The following is a 20854-nucleotide window of genomic DNA, read 5'->3' on the forward strand; positions in this document are numbered from 1 at the left end:
TCTGCACTGAGCTCCTTGGACTCTCTCATTGTATTGTGTATTAGTTAATATAATGAGTGCTGTCAAACAAACCCTTTTTATGTTGCTATAGAGAAGCTACCAGCTCTAGTCAGTCACTAATAGGAAATTAAGAGGCCTTGGGCCTCTTTTGGATCCTTCAGCACCATTGAACTAATAATCTAAGTGGCCACATGTAAATTTTTGACCCTGCATGAAGGATTTTCACCCGGTTTTGACTTTGGAAAACTGACAAATTAAAACTTGCGCAGCAAATTCTTGGCAAAGATGTGTGTAGTATAAATGTGTAGTATAAATCAATCACAGAAAAAGAACAGCTGAAAAAATAAAATCACTGAAAGCCCAGTATTGCTATATCCATCATATCCCTGTATGTAAACTTCTAACCACAACTGTATATTAATTTTTGTGGTTTAAAAAAAAAAATAAAAAAATCCTAAACACAAACCTCAAATAGATTTTATGCAAATTTGGCCAAAGCTGAAGCATTCAGGATTCCCAACAGAAAGGTGAAAAGTTTTTAAATTGCTCATTATGTGCGTTAAAAAAAACAACAACAAACAAACCAACAACCTTATTTTGTATGCACAATAAAATTGGGATTCCTCAAATGTGGTATATCATAATAAACACAAGAGTACACAATGAAACATAAGAAATACCAGTTGTTTGTAGTTCATGTCCATGCATGTCACTGCTCATTTAAATACATAAATACAAACATGCATATGGTATGTAGGCTACAGGCTTGTAGTACTCGAGTCCGACTCATGCCTTAATTTTAAAGACTCGTGACTTGACTTGGACTTGAACACCGATGATTTGGACTTGAACTCGTGCATTAACCGCATTTGGACTCGTAAATTGGAGACGAGGACTCAAATTTATTTATTTATTTTTTGCAACATGCCATAGTAATTTGGCATCAAGCAACATGTGAACTGGTGCCTTTTGCTATTTTGGATTTTTGAAAAAAAGTATTTTTCAAATTTTTACATAAAAAATAGATTTTGACCTTGTTTCTTAAAGCAATGTCCGTTTCCGGAGCATATATGCAAAATTATTCATGATACGGATTTGAAACTTGGTATACATGTTAACAAGGTGATGTAGAACAAAATGGCAGAGCACAGCAAGTCAGATATATAACTTTATCAAGTATTTAAAAGAAACAGAAATAGCTAAAAGAATATAGTTCTCCCCCCCATATCACCTGTTCCACACTCCAGCCCAGTCAGTGACAGTAATGCACCTTAACAAACTTAAGTTGATTTGCCAACCGCCAAAAAAACCCTAAAGAAAAAGAAAACAGCGGACTATATTACTGAACAAACCGAGGATGAAATAAAAGCTCTACTTGAAAACAAAACCCAAAAAAATACGAAAAAAAGCAACAAAATATGGAATAAAAGTACTTGATGGTAAGAACTTTTTTTATTTTTCAAGAATGATCATTATAGCATTTTTCACAAATTGCTCCTGTCATTTCGCCGGTTTGTTTACATTCTAAGCGGAAATGACTTTGTCGGACGTTTTGTGTAAAAGTTTTTATTTATCGAATTTGCAAAAAAAATAAAAAAATTTTTAAATGCTCCGTTTCTCAAAATCCAGTGAATGTGGATAGAATAAAAGAGTTATTCCACTCAATCTCGTCATACATAGATTATAGCCAACTCTGCTATCAGCTCATGTATGACTCGATTTCGTGGAATAACTTAAATATTCCCTGTGACCAAATTCATGGGACTTAATAATCATCATTATTTTTTCGCAGTCCGGTTTCCATCAAATCCTGCACTTTGATTGGCTGGCGAGCGGGTCCGTATCCTACGGTACAAACCCCAGTTACGGACCCCGGTTATGGACCTCTGGTGACTCGCTCATTCACAACAACAAACATAGTAGCATTTTTTGTCAACATTTATCTTTTTTTATAAGATTTATTTACAAGATTTTTATCAAAAATCTTGTAAATTTTTCCCAGCATTTCTCAGCATAATAGCATTAATTTTACAGCATGGATAGCGATAACGACAGTCTTCACAGTGAAAGCGAGTTTTACTACCCTGAGGAAGAAGAAATAAAAGAAAAAATTTCAGGAGAAAGCTAAAAACTTGTAACTGTTGTTAATGCCGAGCAAAAACATGGCTGAATCCTGAATGACTCAATTTTGTATAAATAGGGGACTACATAGGCGGCAAAATGTAGTTTTTTTCCTGCCATGGAAGTGCACTTGTAGACCGAGGAGGAAGCCATCTGCATTACAGCCGTGAATGAGGATTCAAAATGGCGGCTCGCCTCGGCTCGGCTTTCCCTTTCGGGCGCTCTCGTTTTCTGTTAGAATTTGGTAAAGAAAAAAATAAATATATTATTTGCCAGCTTAAGGTCAGTCCATATAGTGAAATACCGTGTATTTCACCATATGGACCTCCCAGCTGGTAAATAACATATGTATCATGCCCTTCCTCCAGCCCCTGAACTGTTTTCCTTATTCAGCATCATGCTGTGCTGAGGTTCATGACTCTCAAGACAAGAGTAACATTTGTGCTGAAGGCCATCGGGCTGATTAAAGGTCATTCTGACACACACACACACACACACACACACACACTACTGTATCCATATAGAGATATACACTTGCATGTTTTTGAGGTTTTGCATCTTTAATTTAATTCAATTTAATTAATTTCTCCTTCCAATAAGCACTACAGATATAACCAAATACAAATGAATTATTCAGAATGAACAAATAATGTCCTCTAAACTGATACCAATACGAATAGAAAGCTTGCCAGAAACATTTATGGGCATCTGGTTGAAACTAGATTTGCACAGAAAGAGACTAGGGGAAAAAGTTGTGACTGGAAAGTTAGGGGGATTTTTTAAATTTATTTATTTTTTATTTATTATTGTTGAAAGACACATTGGTGAATGTGAATAATGCATTTACAAGGTTCATTAATTCATTCATCCTTAGTAACTGCCTGGTCAGGACTGCTATGATTAAATTGTGGTACGATAAATTGGGCTACGAGTTCATTTAGATTTTGGAAAGAAAAAACAAAATATTGCGGGCAAAGAAGGGGAAAAAAAAAAAGAGATCAAATTTGAAATGTCCATATTTTCAGAAACAGAGTGGTAGAGTTCATGTTTAATTTTACGGGGGGAAAAAAACAGCTCCTAGTTTAGGCCAAGCCCACTTCGGGTTTAAATCTCAATACAGATACAGATTTTTGGAGCACTAAATAGATACAAATACTCTTTAAAAAAAATCAATGCACTTCACGTTGTTGTTGTTGTAATAAGGTCAGTTTCACCAGCTTTTCCATGGTCGAATAAATTTCCGCTTGGGAATAAATACCACTCTCTCCACTTAACAGGTAATAAACCATGCTTTAGAACACATTATAGGTCACTGTGCTCTTAAAATAAAACAAATTAAATCCAACTGGAACAGAGTATACAGTGATATTAAAAGAAATCTTCCCTGATCCTCCCATGACAGTCTTCAGAAAGGCTCCATCCATAGAAGACAGACTTGTAAGAAGTGACCTACCAGACTGCAAGCCAAGAACATGGCTGAACAAGGAGATTTTGTGGACTTAAGCATGGTACATTGTGAGAATTTTATTCGGAACTGGCCATTTCGTGACGCAAGAATGAAGAAAGAACACAAGATCAATGGTTTTATCAGTCGTAACTCCAAGTTTATTGTTTACCACGGACTGTGCCAGTGTTGGTGCGTCCGTGTGAGTAGAAAATTAAAAAGCATTTCACTGAACACAAAATATGCAATCCGCGTCAATGAGGACTACCCCATTGGTTAAGCAGTACAAAGAGGTACATCACAGCAATACTTTGACTTTAAAAGATTCAGGGCATTGAAATACAATTTTCAAAAAGTCTGTGCATGGGAGTGATAAACTGAGGTCATTAAATCAACGTGAAACATTTTGGATCTGGAAATCGAAAGCTATGGATCATCAGCAGATAGATGATAGACCTTTTTTGTGATTCATTTTATTCATGTTTCTCTATGTGTAAACCAATATCAAGTGCAGTACTCAAAAGTTTGATATTTTGTGTGTTCATGATGTGGCGGCAGTTAGCGCTGTCGCCTCACAGCAAGAAGGTCCTGAGCTCGAGCCCAGTGGCTGACGAGGGTCTTTCTGTGCGGAGTTTACATGTTCTCCCCATGTCTGCATGGGTTTCCTCCGGGTGCTCTGGTTTCCCCCACAGTCCAAAGGCATGCAGGTTAGGTTAATTGGTGGCTCTAAATTATTTCATGTTTCCCTGCTATACCTCAAGTGCCCTTGACTGTTTGGTTATTTGAACCTATGTGTGTGTGTGTGTGTGTGTGTGTGTGTGTGTGTATCACGGGCGATTGCTCTAAGACAACGAGGGAGGCTCAGCCTCCTCTAAAAATGCCCTTATAACTTTAATGTGTGCGTGAGTTTCTCCCCCTCGTGACAGCGCGATGCAGCGCAGCCTCAGTGGGCTTCAATGGCATTGGGAGCTCTGCGCTTTCAATCTCAAAATGCAAGACGATTATTGGACAAATACTGCGAAAATGCCCGCCTACAGACTCCCAGCCTCAGTGGACTTCAGTGGCATTTGGGAGCTCTGCGCTTTTCAATCTCAAAATGCAAGACGGTTATTGGACAAATACTGCGAAAACGCCCGCCCACGGACTCCGAGCCTCACATGGGAGGGACATGGCAGTTTCCGCGAGAAGACTGGTGATTGGTGAAAGCGGCCTGATATTTTCTTTGATTGACAGCTCGTTTCAACTATAGACAGGCAGCGGTACAGTGTTGCCAGATTGGGGGTTTCCCGCTCAATTGAGCGGTTTTAAGTGCATATTGGCGGGTTTTGAACATATTTTGGGCTGGATAACGTCAGCAGTATCTGGCAACATCAGTTCAGTCCCATGCGGATTCGCAAGTGCTGTATTGTAAGAGATCAGCTTACATTTCGATTTCATTCATTACATACGGTTTCTACCAGCTTTTTTAGTTTGTATATATTTTCATTGTAAATAAAGTGTAAATATAGTGTTGTCAAGTTTGCTATCTTAGTTCCAGAAATTTCGTTTATTTGAGTGACTGAACTTGAACTTAAGGGGGCTAGTCAGCTAGCAAGAAAGCTGCGCACGGATGCCGAGCATTGCTGATTTAATTTTGGCGAAGCCATTTGCCAGTCTTCCTTTCGAGGAAAACATTAAAATTAAAGAGCAGGGTAGACCAACGCCTCAAATTGGCTTGGTGAAAAAGGTAGGGAATAATACTCGTTCCTTTCAGCTCTCCTGGTACGAGAAAGTGAATTGGCTAACAGCAAGTGACCCACATCAACAACAGTAAATAGGCTACTTTAGTAATATGTCATGGATGGACCAAAAATATAGAATCTATTTAAAATGTTTATGCTGAGTATATTATATTGGAATATATATTTTTCTGGATATGAATTAAACACAGCTACAATTTGGAAAACATTTTTAAACAAAAACACAGCCGAGAACATTTCACACTACAGACCTGGATTAAAAGTGAAGGGTTATCAAAATTGTCAATAAAACATTTCTCAGTCAAAATAAGTAAAATATAGGGAAAGTGTCATTGAATGAAATGTGTGGCACCCAGCTCTACTGCTGAGGTTCCTGACAAAGAGCTGCTTTCAATAATGATCAATTTTTAAACAACATGCCACAATTTTAAAATATAAAATGTGAAAATATACCCCCCAACACCACCATCATGTATATTGGACAGTAGGCTAATGGGCCAAAAGAACCTGTTATTTCACAGTTTGTGACGCTGCCAACAATCAGCCAGATCAGAGGCAAGAGTATGGGCAAAACTGATGTGTTTTTTCTTTTAAAATCTGGAAATATCGTAACCGACCAGCCTCCCCTGTTTGAAAGACTACCAGCCGCCACTGGTGTGTGTGTGTGTGTGTGTGTGTGTGTGTGTGTATATATGAGTGTTTAGTCTACATCTAGTTCATACCTAGAGTGTTTATACTGTTTATATTGTCTGAGTGTTTAGTCTGTGTGTAGTTCTTATCTAGTGTTTACACTGTTTATATTGTTTGAGTGTTTAGTCTATGTCTAGTTCCTATCTAGAGTGTTTATACTGTTTTTTTTTCAATTATTCTATTTTTATTTATTGCATTGCCTGTTTGCACCATGGGTCAAAGAGGACTGATATTTCATCTGTGCTGTATGTCGAGCATGTATAGCATATTTGACAATAAAGTTGACTTGACTAAATTGACCGTGAGTGTGAATGATGTGTGTCTCTATGTGTTAGCCCTGCGATCACCTGGCGATTTGTCCAGGGTGTACCCTGCCTCTTGCTCATACTCAGCTGGGATAGGCTCCAGCTTACCTGCGACCCTGCACAGGATAAGCGGTTACAGATAATGGACGGATGATCTGGAGGCTATCTGGTACTTCTACATTTCTATATGCAAAATCAATTGGTTTGAAAGTCTCACCAATGGAAGTGTTCTGAAGGTGGGGATTAGTATAGTTGGTGCAGGTCTTGCCTGATTAATTCACTGAACATGCATATTCTCAGCCTTTCTCAGTTCGTTTGCACCATACCCTGAAGAAATCACACTGCACGTGGGCAGATTTCTAACAATCCAGCTTTGACAGGTCATTACAATAAATAACATATTTTATCCTAAGGAGTGTTTTGGATTTGACAGGGTTTTTTTTCCCTGCTCCTTTTCTCAATTTCATTTTTTCCCTTGACAACAAAGAGCACTCAACTGCAAGAACATTTGGGGGGGGGGGGATTTTGTAAAAAAAATATATATATATATAAAAGCACACCTACAACTGGTCTATTTGCTGGTGCAAATCAAATTAATAAATGAATGAATGAATCCAGAATTACACTCTTTCATGATTTGGATTGTAGCAGCATGAAATAAAGAAATAGCAGCTTCTCATAGAGAGCTAATTTGCATTAAAATGACGTGATGCATGAGTATCGCTGTGGTTGCCAGATTGAGGTTATCCCTCCTTGTTGAACTGCTTTTCTTTGGAACTTGAGAGAACAAAATATGCTCGTATATATGGAGGTTTTGGGGGTTTTTTTTGTATATGATTTACGGATTACCCAATGCAAATACAGAATATAGTCCATGTTCGTACATTGCACTGCTTAATCATAAACTTAATAATTAATACATTTTATTCACTCAAGTATTTATCAAATATGTAAATATTGCCTTTCTTCCCTCTAAACGCATGAGCGTGATAGGAAAATTAAATATATATGTTATTTACCAGCTGGGAGGTCCGTATCATGAAATACAGTGACCGAGGTCTTGAAAGTACTGAGCGAGGCCCTCTGGGCCGAGGTCACGGTATTTCACCATACGGACCGACCTTAAGCTGGTAAATAATATATTAATTTTTTTCTTTACCAAATTCTAACAGAAAACGAGAGCGCCCGAAAGGGAAAACTGAGCCGAGCCGCCATTTTGAATCCTCATTCACGGCTGCAATGCAAATGGCTTCCTCCTCGGTATACAAGTCCACTTCCATGGCAGGAAAAAAAAAAAAACTACATTTTGCCGTCTATATAGTCCCCCATTTATACAAATAGGAGTCATTCAGGATTCAGCTATGTTTTTGCTTGGCATTAGGAACAGTTACAGGTTTTTATCTTTCTTCCGAAATGTTTTCTTTTATTTTGTCTTCCTCAGGGTAGTAAAACTCACTTTCGCTGTGAAGACTGTCGTTATCGCTATCCATGCTGTAAAATTAATGCTATTCTCCTGAGAAATGCTGGCAAAAATTTACAAGATTTTTGATATTTATAAATAAATCTTATTTAAAAATTGTTGACAAAAAATTCTACTATGTTTGTTGTTGTGAACGAGCGAGTCGCCAGACATCCGTAACTGGGGTCTGTACCAGATACGGACCCACTCGCCAGCCAATCAGAGCGCAGGATTTGATGGAAACCGCACCGCGAAAAAAATATATTATTTAAAAGCTGGGAGGTCCATATTGTGAAATACCGTGACCGAGGTCTTGAAAATACTGACCGAAGCCTCTGGGCCGAGGTCAGTATTTAAGGCCGAGGTCACGGTACATCACGATACGGACCGACCGTAAGCTGGTAAATAATATATTTATTTTTTTCTTGCCAAATTCTAACAGAAAATGAGAGCGCCCGAAAGGGAAACAATATTTAGAACCAACCTGCTACTCGGCTTTCTCCTGAAATGTTTTCTTTTATTTCATCTTCATCAGGGTAGTAAAACTCGTTTTCACTGGGAACACTGTCGTTATCGCTATCCATGCTGTAAAATTTATGCTATTATACTGAGAAATACGAAAATAGATGTTGACAAAAAATTGCTACTATGTTTGTTGTTGTGAACAAGCGAGTCGCCAAAAGGTCTGTAACCGGGGTCTGGATCATAGGATTCCGGACCGCTCGCGAGCCAATCAGAGCGCACGATTTGATGGAAACTGGACAGTGAAAAAAATATATATATATTACTTACCAGCTGGGAGGTCCGTATTGTGAAATACTGTGACTGAGGTCTTGAAAATACTGACCGAGGCCTCTGGGCCTCGGTCAGTATTTTCAAGGCCGAGCGGACCGACCTTAAGCTGGTAAATAATATTTTTTTTTCTTTGTCAAATTCTAACAGAAAATAAGAGCGCCCGAAAAGGAAACCATATTTAGAACAAACCTGCTACTCAGCTTTCTCCCAAAATGTTTTCTTTTATTTCGTCTTCATCAGGGTAGTAAAACTTGCTTTCGCTGTGAACACTGTTGTTATCGCTATCCATGCTGTAAAATTAATGCGATTCTCCTGAGAAATGCGAAAATAAATGTTGACAAAAAATTGCTACTACGTTTGTTGTTGTTGTTGTGAACAAGCGAGTCGCCAAAGGTCCGTAAAGCCAAAGGCCCACTTGCGAGCCAATCAGAGTGTATGATTTGATGGAAACTGGACTGCGAAAAAACAAAACAAAACTGCTATTCAACATTGCCAATTGCCAGTACCCTTAACGAAGAGACAGGAGGCAAAGTTGGAGGTGGCGGAGTTGAGGATGTTAAGGTTTGCGATGGGAGTGACGAGGTTGGACAGGATAAGGAACGAGCACATCAGAGGGACAGCACATGTGGAGAGCTTGGGAATGAAGCTAAGAGAGGAGACTGAGATGGTCTGGACACATCCTGAGAAGAGATGCAGAGCATGTTGGAAGGAGAATGTTGAAGATGGAGCTGCCAGGCACATGAAAATGAGGAAGGCCAAAGAGGAGATACATGGATGTGGTGAGAGAGGACATGAAAGTGGCAGGCGTGGTAGAGAAGGATGCAGAAGACAGGGAGCAACGGAGATGAAGGATCCACTGTGGCGATCCCTAATCAGGAGCAGCCGAAAGAAGAAGAAGAAGATGATGATTCAATATTGCCAATCCTGATAGCCTGGAACAGCTGGATGGATTTAACATCAAGGATGGGGTGGCACGGTGGTGTAGTGGTTAGTACTGTCGCCTCACAGCAAGAAGGTTCTGGGTTCGAGCCCAGCAGCTGATGGGGGCCTTTCTGTGTGGAGTTTGCATGTTCTCCCCATGTGAGCGTGGGTTTCCTCCGGGAGCTCCGGTTTCCCCCCACAGATCAAAGACATGCAGTTAAGTTAACGTGGGGTGGCCTTGGTCTGAAGTGCCCTTGAGCAAGGTACTTAACCCCTGACTGCTCCCCAGGCTGGGTTCACTGCTTCAGATGGGTTAAATGCACAGGATGAATCTCACTGTGGGGGTGGCACGGTGGTGTAGTGGTTAGCACTGTCGCCTCACAAGAAAGAAGGTCCTGGGTTCGAGCCCAGCGAGGGCCTTTCTGTTCTCCCCGTGTCCGCGTGGGTTTCTTCCGGGTGCTCCGGTTTCCCCCACAGTCCAAAGACATGCAGGTTAGGTTAACTGGTGGCTCTAAATTGACCGTAGGCGTGAATGTGAGCGTGATGTGTTAGCCCTGCGATGACCTAGCGACTTGTCCAGGTTGTACCCCGCCTCTCGCCCATAGTCAGCTGGGATAGGCTCCAGCTTGCCTGCGACCCTGTAGAATTTTATAACTAATCATGATTAAATATGGGGTGATGTAGTGGTTAGCACTGTCGCCTCACAGCAAGAAGGTTCTGGGTTTGAGCCCAGTGGCTGACGAGGGCCTTTCTGTATGGAGTTTGCATGCTCTTCCCGTGTCCTTGTGGGTTTCCTCCGGGTGCTCCGGTTTCCCCCACAGTCCAAAGGCATGCAGGTTAGGTTAACTGGTGACTCTAAACTGACCGGAGGTTTGAACGTGAGCATGATGTCATCATTCTCATCTCATTACCTCTAGCCGCTTTATCCTGTTCTACAGGGTCGCAGGCAAGCTGGAGCCTATCCCAGCTGACTACGGGCGAAAGGCGGGGTACACCCTGGACAAGTCGCCAGGTCATTACAGGGCTGACACATAGACACAGACAACCATTCACACTCACATTCACACCTACGCTCAATTTAGAGCCACCAGTTAACCTAACCTCTCGCCCACAGTCAGTTGGGATAGGCTCCAGCTTGCCTGCGACCCTGTAGGACAGGATAAAGCGGCTACAAATAATGGATGGATGGATGGAATACACAATCTGGCAACCTGGTCTGACTGTTTCTGCGTGCTGCACGCGTTTTACACACTTCCACTGACTGATCTTGGCTTTACAAAGCAAAATGCTGATTCAGTGCAAAAAAAAAAAAAAAGCTTAGTAGCCTAAAAGCAAGCAAGCAAAATATTTGCAACTAAATGCAAAAATATTAAAAATCAATAAACAGTTGAATGAAGCTATTTGCAATCAGCTGCAGAGGAGAACAACTTTAATGATGTAGGAAGATGAAATAGACATTTCCGGGTCTAATTATGTTAATAGTAACCAGTTTGAAGAATGGACAGATGTGCATGATGTTGTTGAAAGCTGCACAGTGTGTAACGGAAGCGCACGCGCTCATCTCTTACCTGCACACGGTGATTAAATTCCTCCTCTCCACAGCTCCGGTCCTCCCGGTGCTTTTCTTCCGAGCCGCGTTAAACCCCAGGCTCGGGGATGCCATACCCGCTTCCTGTGCAGCCCAGATCTAGCTCCTGATCTCTTTTTTCCTGTCCCGTCCTCCTCAGATCACAGAGGCGTGTTGCGGACACAGAAGAGAAGGATTACCTTCTGAGGCCGCGTTCCAATCTCACACCACTGTAGCCTACTAAGCAGCGCGTGCAAATACTACGCTCCATATGGTAACTATGGCAACCTGTCTTGTTGTCTTATTTGAACGCGCGCAGATTGGGACGCAGCCCTCACCAGTCACGTGTGCACGACTGTTACTACAGTGGACATAAAGGAAGGGAGTTCCCATTCACAGGATCTCTCTCTCTCTCTCTCTCTGATTAAAATCACATTAAAGCTTGAATCACTTTCTTTCATCACTGGTAACAGAAAGAATTTACAACTTTATTCATTTAACCCATCTGAAGCAGTGCACACACACATACACTACCGTTCAAAAGCTTGGGGTCACTTTGAAATGTCCTTATTTTTGAAAGAAAAGCACTGTTCTTTTCAATGAAGATCACTTTAAACTAATCAGAAATCCACTCTATACATTGCTAATGTGGTAAATGACTATTCTAGCTGCAAATGTCTGGTTTTTGGTGCAATATCTCCATAGGTGTATAGAGGCCCATTTCCAGCAACTCTCACTCCAGTGTTCTAATGGTACAATGTGTTTGCTCATTGCCTCAGAAGGCTAATGGATGATTAGAAAACCCTTGTACAATCATGTTAGCACAGCTGAAAACAGTTGAGCTCTTTAGAGAAGCTATAAAACTGACCTTCCTTTGAGCAGATTGAGTTTCTGGAGCATCACATTTGTGGGGTCGATTAAATGCTCAAAATGGCCAGAAAAATGTCTTGACTATATTTTCTATTCATTTTACAACTTATGGTGGTGTGACTTTTCATGGAAAACACAACATTGTCTGGGTGACCCCAAACTTTTGAACGGTAGTCTATTGCCGCTTTTCCACTACAAACTCGGCTGAGCCGTGCCGTGCTGAGTCGAGCTGAGTGGGGCTGTTGGAGTTGCATTTCGACTACAACCGCGCTGAACCGTGCTGGCTGGAAGTGGGTGGACACATTGGGTGGAGTTAGCGAAAGTGGGTGGACGTCACGTGATGTCGTTAAGCAGCGCAAACAGTGACATCAGTGACCTTTTAAGCGGTAGTCTCACGACCCGAATAGTAAACAATAAACATGGAGGACATGGAGTCGTTAGTGTTGCTGGTCTTGGTGCTGTGGCTTGTTGTCACCGACAACGCCAACAGATACTGGCAAGAGCGTATAGATGAGGCGAGGCGCATAAGGCGTCAGAAATTCTCGTAATTCGGAATTCTTCTTCTTCCGGGTTTGCGGTGTTTACAGATCCCAGCGTGCTCGCGGGGCATGTGTGGGCATGTGAGGACACTCCTCCTCACCAATCAGTGCACAGGGGAGTGTCTGCTCACGCCCCCAACCTCACTCGGCTCACTTTGGCTCGATTCAGCCCCACTCCAAAACCGTGCGAGTTTTAGGGGCTAAGCAGGGCTGAAGCGAGCTGAGTCGTGCTGGTTTTTGGTAGTCGAAACGCGAGCAGTGTCGGGCTGAAGTGAGCTGAAGTGAGCTGAAAAAGGGTAGTGGAAAAGGGCCAATACATACCCAGAGCCATCCTAACAGCACCCGGGGAGCAGTTATGAGCCTCGCTCAAGGAGGCCTCAGCCCAAGGCCGTCCCATATTAACCTAACCGCATGTCTTTGGGGGAAACTGGCCCCCGCCGGCCGTTGGGCTCGAACCCAGAACCTTCTTGCTGTGAGGCGGCAGTGCCGCTGTGCAATGCTCATCTCATCTCATTATCTGTAGCCGCTTTATCCTGTTCAACAGGGTCACAGGCAAGCTGGAGCCTATCCCAGCTGACTACGGGTGAAAGGCGGGGTACACCCTGGACAAGTCGTCAGGTCATCACAGGGCTGACACATAGTCACAGACAACTATTCACACTCACATTCACACCTACGGTCAATTTAGAGTCACCAGTTAACCTAACCTGCATGTCTTTGGACTGTGGGGGAAACCGGAGCACCCAGAGGAAACCCACGCGGACACGGGGAGAACATGCAAACTCCGCACAGAAAGGCCTCCGCCAGCCGCTGGGCTCAAACCCAGGACCTTCTTGCTGTGAGGTGACCGTGCTGCTGTGCAATGCTTACACGTACAATACTGCCTTTGTAATACACTTATGTTAACTATATCTGCAAACCTGTTTAATTTATGCAAATTTGTTCATTTTTTTCATCTCTAAAATTGTAGTTTATTTATTTTATATAGTTGTGTGTGTATATATATATATATATATATATATATATATATATATATATATATATATATCCTTTTTTGTATACTTGGTACTTTTGCACTACTCCTTCACTGCCTTATCTTTTTCTCTTTATATATTTTGCTGTGGCGGCACGGTGGTGTAGTGGTTAGCACTGTCGCCTCACAGCAAGAAGGTCCGGGTTCGAGCCCCGTGGTCGGCGAGGGCCTTTCTGTGTGGAGTTTGCATGTTCTCCCCGTGTCCGCGTGGGTTTCCTCCGGGTGCTCCGGTTTCCCCCACAGTCCAGAGACATGCAGGTTAGGTTAACTGGTGACTCTAAATTGACCGTGGGTGTGAATGGTTGTCTGAGTCTATGTGTCAGCCCTGTGATGACCTGGCAACTTGTCCAGGGTGTACCCCGCCTTTCGCCCGTAGTCAGCTGGGATAGGCCCCAGCTTGCCTGCGACCCTGTAGAACAGGATAAAGCGGCTAGAGATAACGAGATGAGAAATTTTGCTGCAGGGAGGCACGGTGGTGTAGCGGTTAGCGCTGTCGCCTCACAGCAAGAAGGTTCTGCGGTCGAGTCCAGTGGCCAACGGGGGCCTTTCTGTGTGGAGTTTGCATGTTCTCCCCGTGTCTGCATGAGTTTCCTCCAGGCGCTCCGGTTTCCCTTACAGTCCAAAGACATGCAGGTTAGGTTAACTGGTGACTCTATTGACCGTAGGTGTGAATGTGAGTGTGAATGGTTGTCTGTGTCTATGTATCAGCCCTGTGATAACCTGGCAACTTGTCCAGGATGTACCCCGCCTTTCGCCCGTAGTCAGCTGGGATAGGCTCCAGCTTGCCTGCAACCCTGTAGGACAGGATAAGCGGCTACAGATGATGGATGGATGGGTGGAAAGTTAAAGGAGAATGTCCAAACTTGTTTGAGCTGCGGTGGCACCGTGGTGTAGTGGTTAGCACTGTCACCTCATAGCAAGAAAGTTCTGCGTTTGAGCCTAGTGGCTGAATGGGGCCTTTCTGTGTGGAGTCTGTATGTTCTCCCCGTGTCCACGTGGGTTTCCTCCAGGTGCTCTGGTTTCCCCCACAGTCCAAAGACATGCAGGTTAGGCTAATTGGTGGCTCTAAGTTGACTGTAGGTGTGAATGTGAATGGTTGTTTGTCTCTGTGTGTCAGCCCTGCGATGATTTGGCAACTTGTCCAAGGTGTACCCTGCCTCTTGCCCATAGTCAGCTGGGATAGGCTCCAGCTTGCCTGCGACATTGCAGAGGATAAGTGATTACAGATAATGGATGGTTTGAGCTGCCAGGAATGTAAAACAGCACAACTCATTACAACAGTGTTGAACAGAAAAGCATCTCAAAACGTTGAACTGAGCAGAATAGCACATTAGTCAGCAAAAGCAGAGGAATCTGTGCACATGTTCACCAAAAACAGTTGAAGATTTGAAAAAGACCAGGCAACGTTTGTCCAATTTTTGACTGTCTAGTTTCAGTTACCGTACCCATGAAAACATCATATAATCTCCAGTAACTGTTTTATCCTGATCAAGGTCACAGTGGTCTATCCCAGGAACACTGGGCATGAGCCAGGAATGCACCCTGGATGGGGCACCATGCACACACGTTTACAGAGGAAATTCACAACAAGAAGATTCCCAGTTTGAACCTGCCAGTTGACTGAGGCCTTTCTGTGTAGAATTTGCATGTTCTTCTTGGGTTTGCTCCAGTTTGCTTGCACAGTCCAAAACCATGTGGATTAGGTCAACTGGCTACTATTGTGTTGCATCATGTCTACTTTTAACAACACTTTGTAAATGTTTGGGAACTGAGGAGACCAATTGCTGTAGTTTTGAAAGTGAAATGTTGTCCCTTTCTTGCCTGATATACAATTTCAGTTGCTCAACAGTTCAGGATCTCTTTTGTCATGTTTTGCGCTTCATCAGTCTGGATTGCAGGCAGGCCAGTTTAGCACCTGGATTCTTTTACTACGGAGCATACTGACAGTGTTAAATTAGCTAAAACAAGCTATTAACACAATTAGCTACCAGTCTGCAATACTAGTTATTAATATCAATCATTTCATGAAGGGCATGTATCTCATCTCATCTCATTATCTCTAGCCACTTTATCCTGTTCTACAGGGTCGCAGGCAAGCTGGAGCCTATCCCAGCTGACTGCGGGCGAAAGGCAGGGTACACCCTGGACAAGTCGCCAGGTCATCACAGGGCTGACACATAGACACAGACAACCATTCACACTCTCATTCACACCTACGGTCAATTTAGAGTCATCAGTTAACCTAACCTGCATGTCTTTGGACTGTGGAGGAAACCGGAGCACCCGGAGAAAACCCACACGGACAGAACATGCAAACTCCACACAGAAAGGCCCTCGCCGGCCACGGGGCTCGAACCCAGACCTAGAGGTAATTCATTCGAAACTCACATTTTCATTCAAAACTCACATTGATAACATCACCCGGATAGCTTTCTTTCATCTCAGAAATATTGCAAAGATAAATTTAATGTCATTGCATGAGGCAGAAAAACTAGTCCATGCTTTCGTTACCTCCAGGTTGGATTATTGTAATGCCTTACTGTCTGGATTTTCCAATAAGTGCATAAATAAGCTCCAGTTAGTTCAAAATGCAGCAGCAAGAGTCCTTACTAGAACTAGAAAATATGACCACATCACGCCCGTCTTATCCACACTGCATTGGCTCCCAATCAAATTTCATATTGATTATAAAATACTACTATTGACCTTTAAAGCACTAAATGGTCTCGCACCACAGTACCTGAGTGAACTTCTGCTCCTCTATGACCCGCCATGCCTACTTGGATCAAAAGGTGCAGGCTATCTGCTGGTACCTCGTATAGTGAAGGCTACATCAGGGGGCAGAGCCTTTTCTTACAAAGCCCCACAGTTATGGAACAGCCTTCCAAGTAGTGTTCGGGAATCAGACACAGTCTCAGCATTTAAGTCTAGGCTGAAAACGTATCTGTTTAGTCAAGCCTTTTGTTAATGGTGTTTATGAGGTAAAGGTGTAGATCTAGAGGGTCCTCAGACAGAGTGTTTTGGTAAACTGGGATGTATGGATGCTGTCAGTCCCCACTCGCTTGCTCACTCGAGTATGTTGACGGTGTAGTGGCTGGCTGCTTTATGTCCCGGGGCTCCCTCATGCCTGTGTTACCTTCTGGCTCTCTCCTTTTAGTTATGCTGTCATAGTTAGTTGCCGGAGTCCCTGCTTGTACTCGGTGCAATATGTATACTGTTTCTACTTATTCAGGTGACATTGGGCATACCTAACAACCTGCGTCTTCTTTCCCTCCCCCCCCAAATCTGTCCCTCTGAGTTACATGGAGTCAACAGGAAATCTTTTGGTGGAGAGGGTGGATACCTCGACTGGCTATCGTAGCCTGCAGGGAATCGGCCGTCTTGAATTGTCTTGGCCAGCCCTAAGGGTCCCATCTGCATCTCATCATTGCTGAGGAGTGTGCTCCCATCACCCAATCAAGCATCCAGCCAGAGCAGGTCATGATATATTTTTTAACCATATTAACATGCCATGCCATTGTTGTGTGTTATGCCTGATGTCAAGACTCTCGTCTCTGCGAGCCTACCACACAGATTTAATACTTGTCATTTTTAGGGCATACCTAACAACATGTGTTAGGTATTTCTCTCTCTCTTCCCTCCCCCCCCCCAATCTGTCTCTCTGAGTTACATGTTGGTCCTGGGATTGAGATGCTGGCCTCTTCTGCCCCTTGGACCTGCTTGATCCATCCTGGTGCCCTGTGTCTGGTTGGAGTTTTATCGCATCGCTCCTGTGAAGGACGGCCCCATGAGGACAGTTGAGGGTTATACCTGGAGGACTCTCTGGACTCTTACAGTAATGCTTTTATGGCTGAGGACTACAGTTGACTTGCTAACTTTAGGACTGCAGTTATCATGAACAGTTTTGCACTCAAGTTTCCATCAGTGAAGAGTTTATAACATCAACACAACTGTCTTCATGTTAAAACTGTTAATGTTATAGTCATTGCCCAAATGAGTGTTGCCCAAATGAGGATGGGTTCCCTTTTGAGTCTGGTTCCTCTCGAGGTTTCTTCCTCATGTCGTCTGAGGGAGTTTTTCCTTGCCACCGTCGCCACAGGCTTGCTCATTGGGGATAGATTAGGGATAAAATTAGCTCATGTTTTAAGTCATTCAAATTCTGTAAAGCTGCTTTGCGACAATGTTTATTGTTAAAAGCGCTATACAAATAAACTTGACTTGACCTTGCTGTGAGGCGACAGCGCTAACCACTACACCACCGTGCCGTCCCGGCATGTATCTGTGCTGGGTAAATAAATATTAAAAGTAGAAACAAACCTTAATTACCTCCGCCAACTTTGTCGGAGGAGGTTATGTGTTCCCCTCCGTTTGTTTGTCTGTCTCTTCCCAACGTAATTCAAAAAGTAGTTTACAGAACTTGATGAAATTTGGAGGAAAGGTGAGCCACGGGCCAAGGAACAATTGCTTAGATTTTGATGCAAATCCCAATATGTACTGTATGTGGATCCAGGATCCAGAATACAGATATGTATGCGGATCCAGGATCTGTTTTGTCTTTTCCCAACATAACTCAAAGTAGTGAACGGATTTTGATGAAATTTTCAGGAAAAGTGGGCCATGGGCCAAGGAACAGTTATTCAGATTTTGATGCAAATCCAATATATGGCTTGGCAGAGGTATGCACTCTACCAAATGTCCTTATAGTTTTATTCTGAAATTGGCCCATTTTCAGAATCAGAATCAGAATTACTTTATTAATCCCTGGAGGAAAATTCAAATTTGCTACCAAGCTCCTGAATCAAAGAAGTAGTAAACATGTCTAAAAATAGAAGATAAAATCATCTGAAAAAAAAGAATAAATAAAAATAAAATAAATTTATATAAGTTCAATAACGGGCGGCACGGTGGTGTAGTGGTTAGCGCTGTCGCCTCACAGCAAGAAGGTCCTGGGTTCGAGCCCCGGGGCCGGCGAGGGCCTTTCTGTGCGGAGTTTGCATGTTCTCCCCGTGTCCGCGTGGGTTTCCTCCGGGTGCTCCGGTTTCCCCCACAGTCCAAAGACATGCAGGTTAGGTTAACTGGTGACTCTAAATTGAGCGTAGGTGTGAATGTGAGTGTGAATGGTTGTCTGTGTCTATGTGTCAGCCCTGTGATGACCTGGCGACTTGTCCAGGGTGTACCCCGCCTTTCGCCCGTAGTCAGCTGGGATAGGCTCCAGCTTGCCTGCGACCCTGTAGAAGGATAAAGCGGCTAGAGATAATGAGATGAGATGAGAAGTTCAATAACTTAAGTAAAAGCAAAATAAAGTGATTTTATATACAATGATTCCTATATACATATATTGCACCTGAGTTAAGGATACAGTATACATGGTAAGACAGTGTACCACAGTTATATAGTGGCATTGTACAGCTTGACTGCAACAGGTAGGAATGATTTCCTTTGTCTCTCAGTTGTGCAGGGTGGAAGAATCAGCCGTTTACTGAACGTGCTCTTGTGGCTGATCAGCTCCTCATGTAGACGGTGGGAAGGACAGTTTGGACAGTGTCCTCTTCTCCAACACCACTGTCAGAGAGTCCAGTTCCACGCCTACAACATGGCCGGCCTTCCTGATGAGCTTATTGAGTCTGTTAGTGTCCTTCACCTTCAAGCCGCTGCCCCAGCAGACGACAGCGTACAGGATGGCACTGGCCACCGCAGATTCATAGAACATCCGGAGCATCATTCGGCAGATGTTGAAGGACCTCAGCCGTCTCAGAAAATAGAGACGGCTCTGGCCCTTTCTGGATACAGTGTCCACGTTATTGAAAACTGCTGCAGAGGATGGTTAGAAAAATGACTTTTAAAAACTTGTTACAGTACAGACAAGGAGAGGGCAGCACGGTGGTGTAGTGGTTAGCACTGTCGCCTCACCGCAAGAAGGTCCTGGGTTCGAGCCCAGTGCCCGGAAAGGGCCTTTCTGTGCGAAGTTTGCATGTTCTTCCCGTGTCTGTGCGAGTTTCCTCCAGGTGCTCCGGTTTCCCCCACAGTCCAAAGACATGCAGGTTAGGCTAATTGGTGGCTCTAAATTGACCGTAGGTGTGAATATGAGTGTGAATGGTTGTTTGTCTCTGTGTCAGCCCTGTGATGACCTGGCGACTTGTCCAGAGTGTACCCTGCCTCTTGCCCATAGTCAGCTGGGATAGGCTCCAGCTTGCCTGCGACCCTGTAGAACAGGATAAGCGGCTAGAGATCATGGATATATGAGGGTACATATGAGGGTAAGTCAAAAAGTTCTAAGACAGATGTTATAATTTCAAAAGGTGTGAAAGACATCCCCCACAATTCTACAAAGAAGGAATTCTCCGATGGAAACGCCACTTGCAGAAGTGTTTAGACTTAAATGGAGGATATGTAGAGAAATAGCTTTGTTATTTTCATAAATAAAGATTTTTTTTCAGTTTGTCTTAGAACTTTTTGACTTCCCCTTGCACCTCAGATAATGAAATAATTGAGCTAAATTGACCCAGCTGCTGGGTAGATTATGATCACATCTGGTGGAGAAGGGAAGGGGCCCTGTCCTCAACCACTAAGCCAAGAGCTGGGTTTCAGAAAAAAACAAAAAACAAACAAACAAACAAACCCAGAATTAGTTTGAATTAAAAAAAAAAAAAAGGTCAAACAGCTTCAACCCAGTGGTTTTTTTTCCTTCTTTTTAAAGAGTGTAACTTCCTAACAAGCTGGGATATGCGAATGAGAGAATTTCACTGTAATGTATAAAATAAAGGCATCTTTTTCTTATCAGTGCTTGAAAATATTTTATTGATATAATCAGCTTTACTATACTGACCTCTGGTGGCTGTCAGAAGTAATGCTTTTCAAAAACAAAATTTTTTTTTTGAAAAGCGTGTAAAAGTAATAGGCGTAGCTTTCAAACTAACTAACTCGTCTCATCATCTCTAGCCGCTTTATCCTGTTCTACAGGGTCACAGGCAACCTGGAGCCTATCCTAGCTGACTACGGGCGAAAGGCGGGGTACACCCTGGACAAGTCGCCAGGTCATCACAGGGCTGCACATAGACACAGACAACCATTCACACTCGCACCTACGCTCAATTTAGAGTCACCAGTTAACCTAACCTGCTTGTGTTTGGACTGTGGGGGAAACCGGAGCACCCGGAGGAAACCCACGCGGACACGGGGAGAACATGCAAACTCCGCACAGAAAGGCCCTCGCCGGCCACGGGGCTCGAACCCGGACCTTCTTGCTGTGAGGCGACAGTGCTAACCACTACACCACCGTGCCACCCCTAACTAACTTGTATTTCACACAATATAGATCTCAATTAAAGAAAACTATACACAGTAAAATAGCCTTGGTTCGTGTGCATGATT

At 43.2% G+C, this 20854-nt stretch overlaps 1 protein-coding gene across 2 annotated transcripts in view; it reads right to left on the reverse strand.

The window, feature by feature from the left end:
• Positions 1-11216, reverse strand: part of rundc3b (RUN domain containing 3b) — a 103736-nt gene extending 92520 nt beyond the window's left edge. For both annotated transcript variants that reach the window (XM_060900264.1, XM_060900263.1), the window contains exon 1: positions 11043-11216. In XM_060900264.1, the coding sequence (XP_060756247.1) occupies positions 11043-11137 (95 nt within the window). In that variant the 5' untranslated portion in view covers positions 11138-11216. The remainder of the gene's footprint in view (positions 1-11042) is intronic.
• Between the last annotated feature and the right edge of the window lie 9638 nt (positions 11217-20854).

This window comes from Neoarius graeffei, chromosome 19, assembly GCF_027579695.1.
Source record: "Neoarius graeffei isolate fNeoGra1 chromosome 19, fNeoGra1.pri, whole genome shotgun sequence".
In the NCBI taxonomy this organism is placed as follows: Eukaryota; Metazoa; Chordata; class Actinopteri; order Siluriformes; family Ariidae; genus Neoarius; species Neoarius graeffei.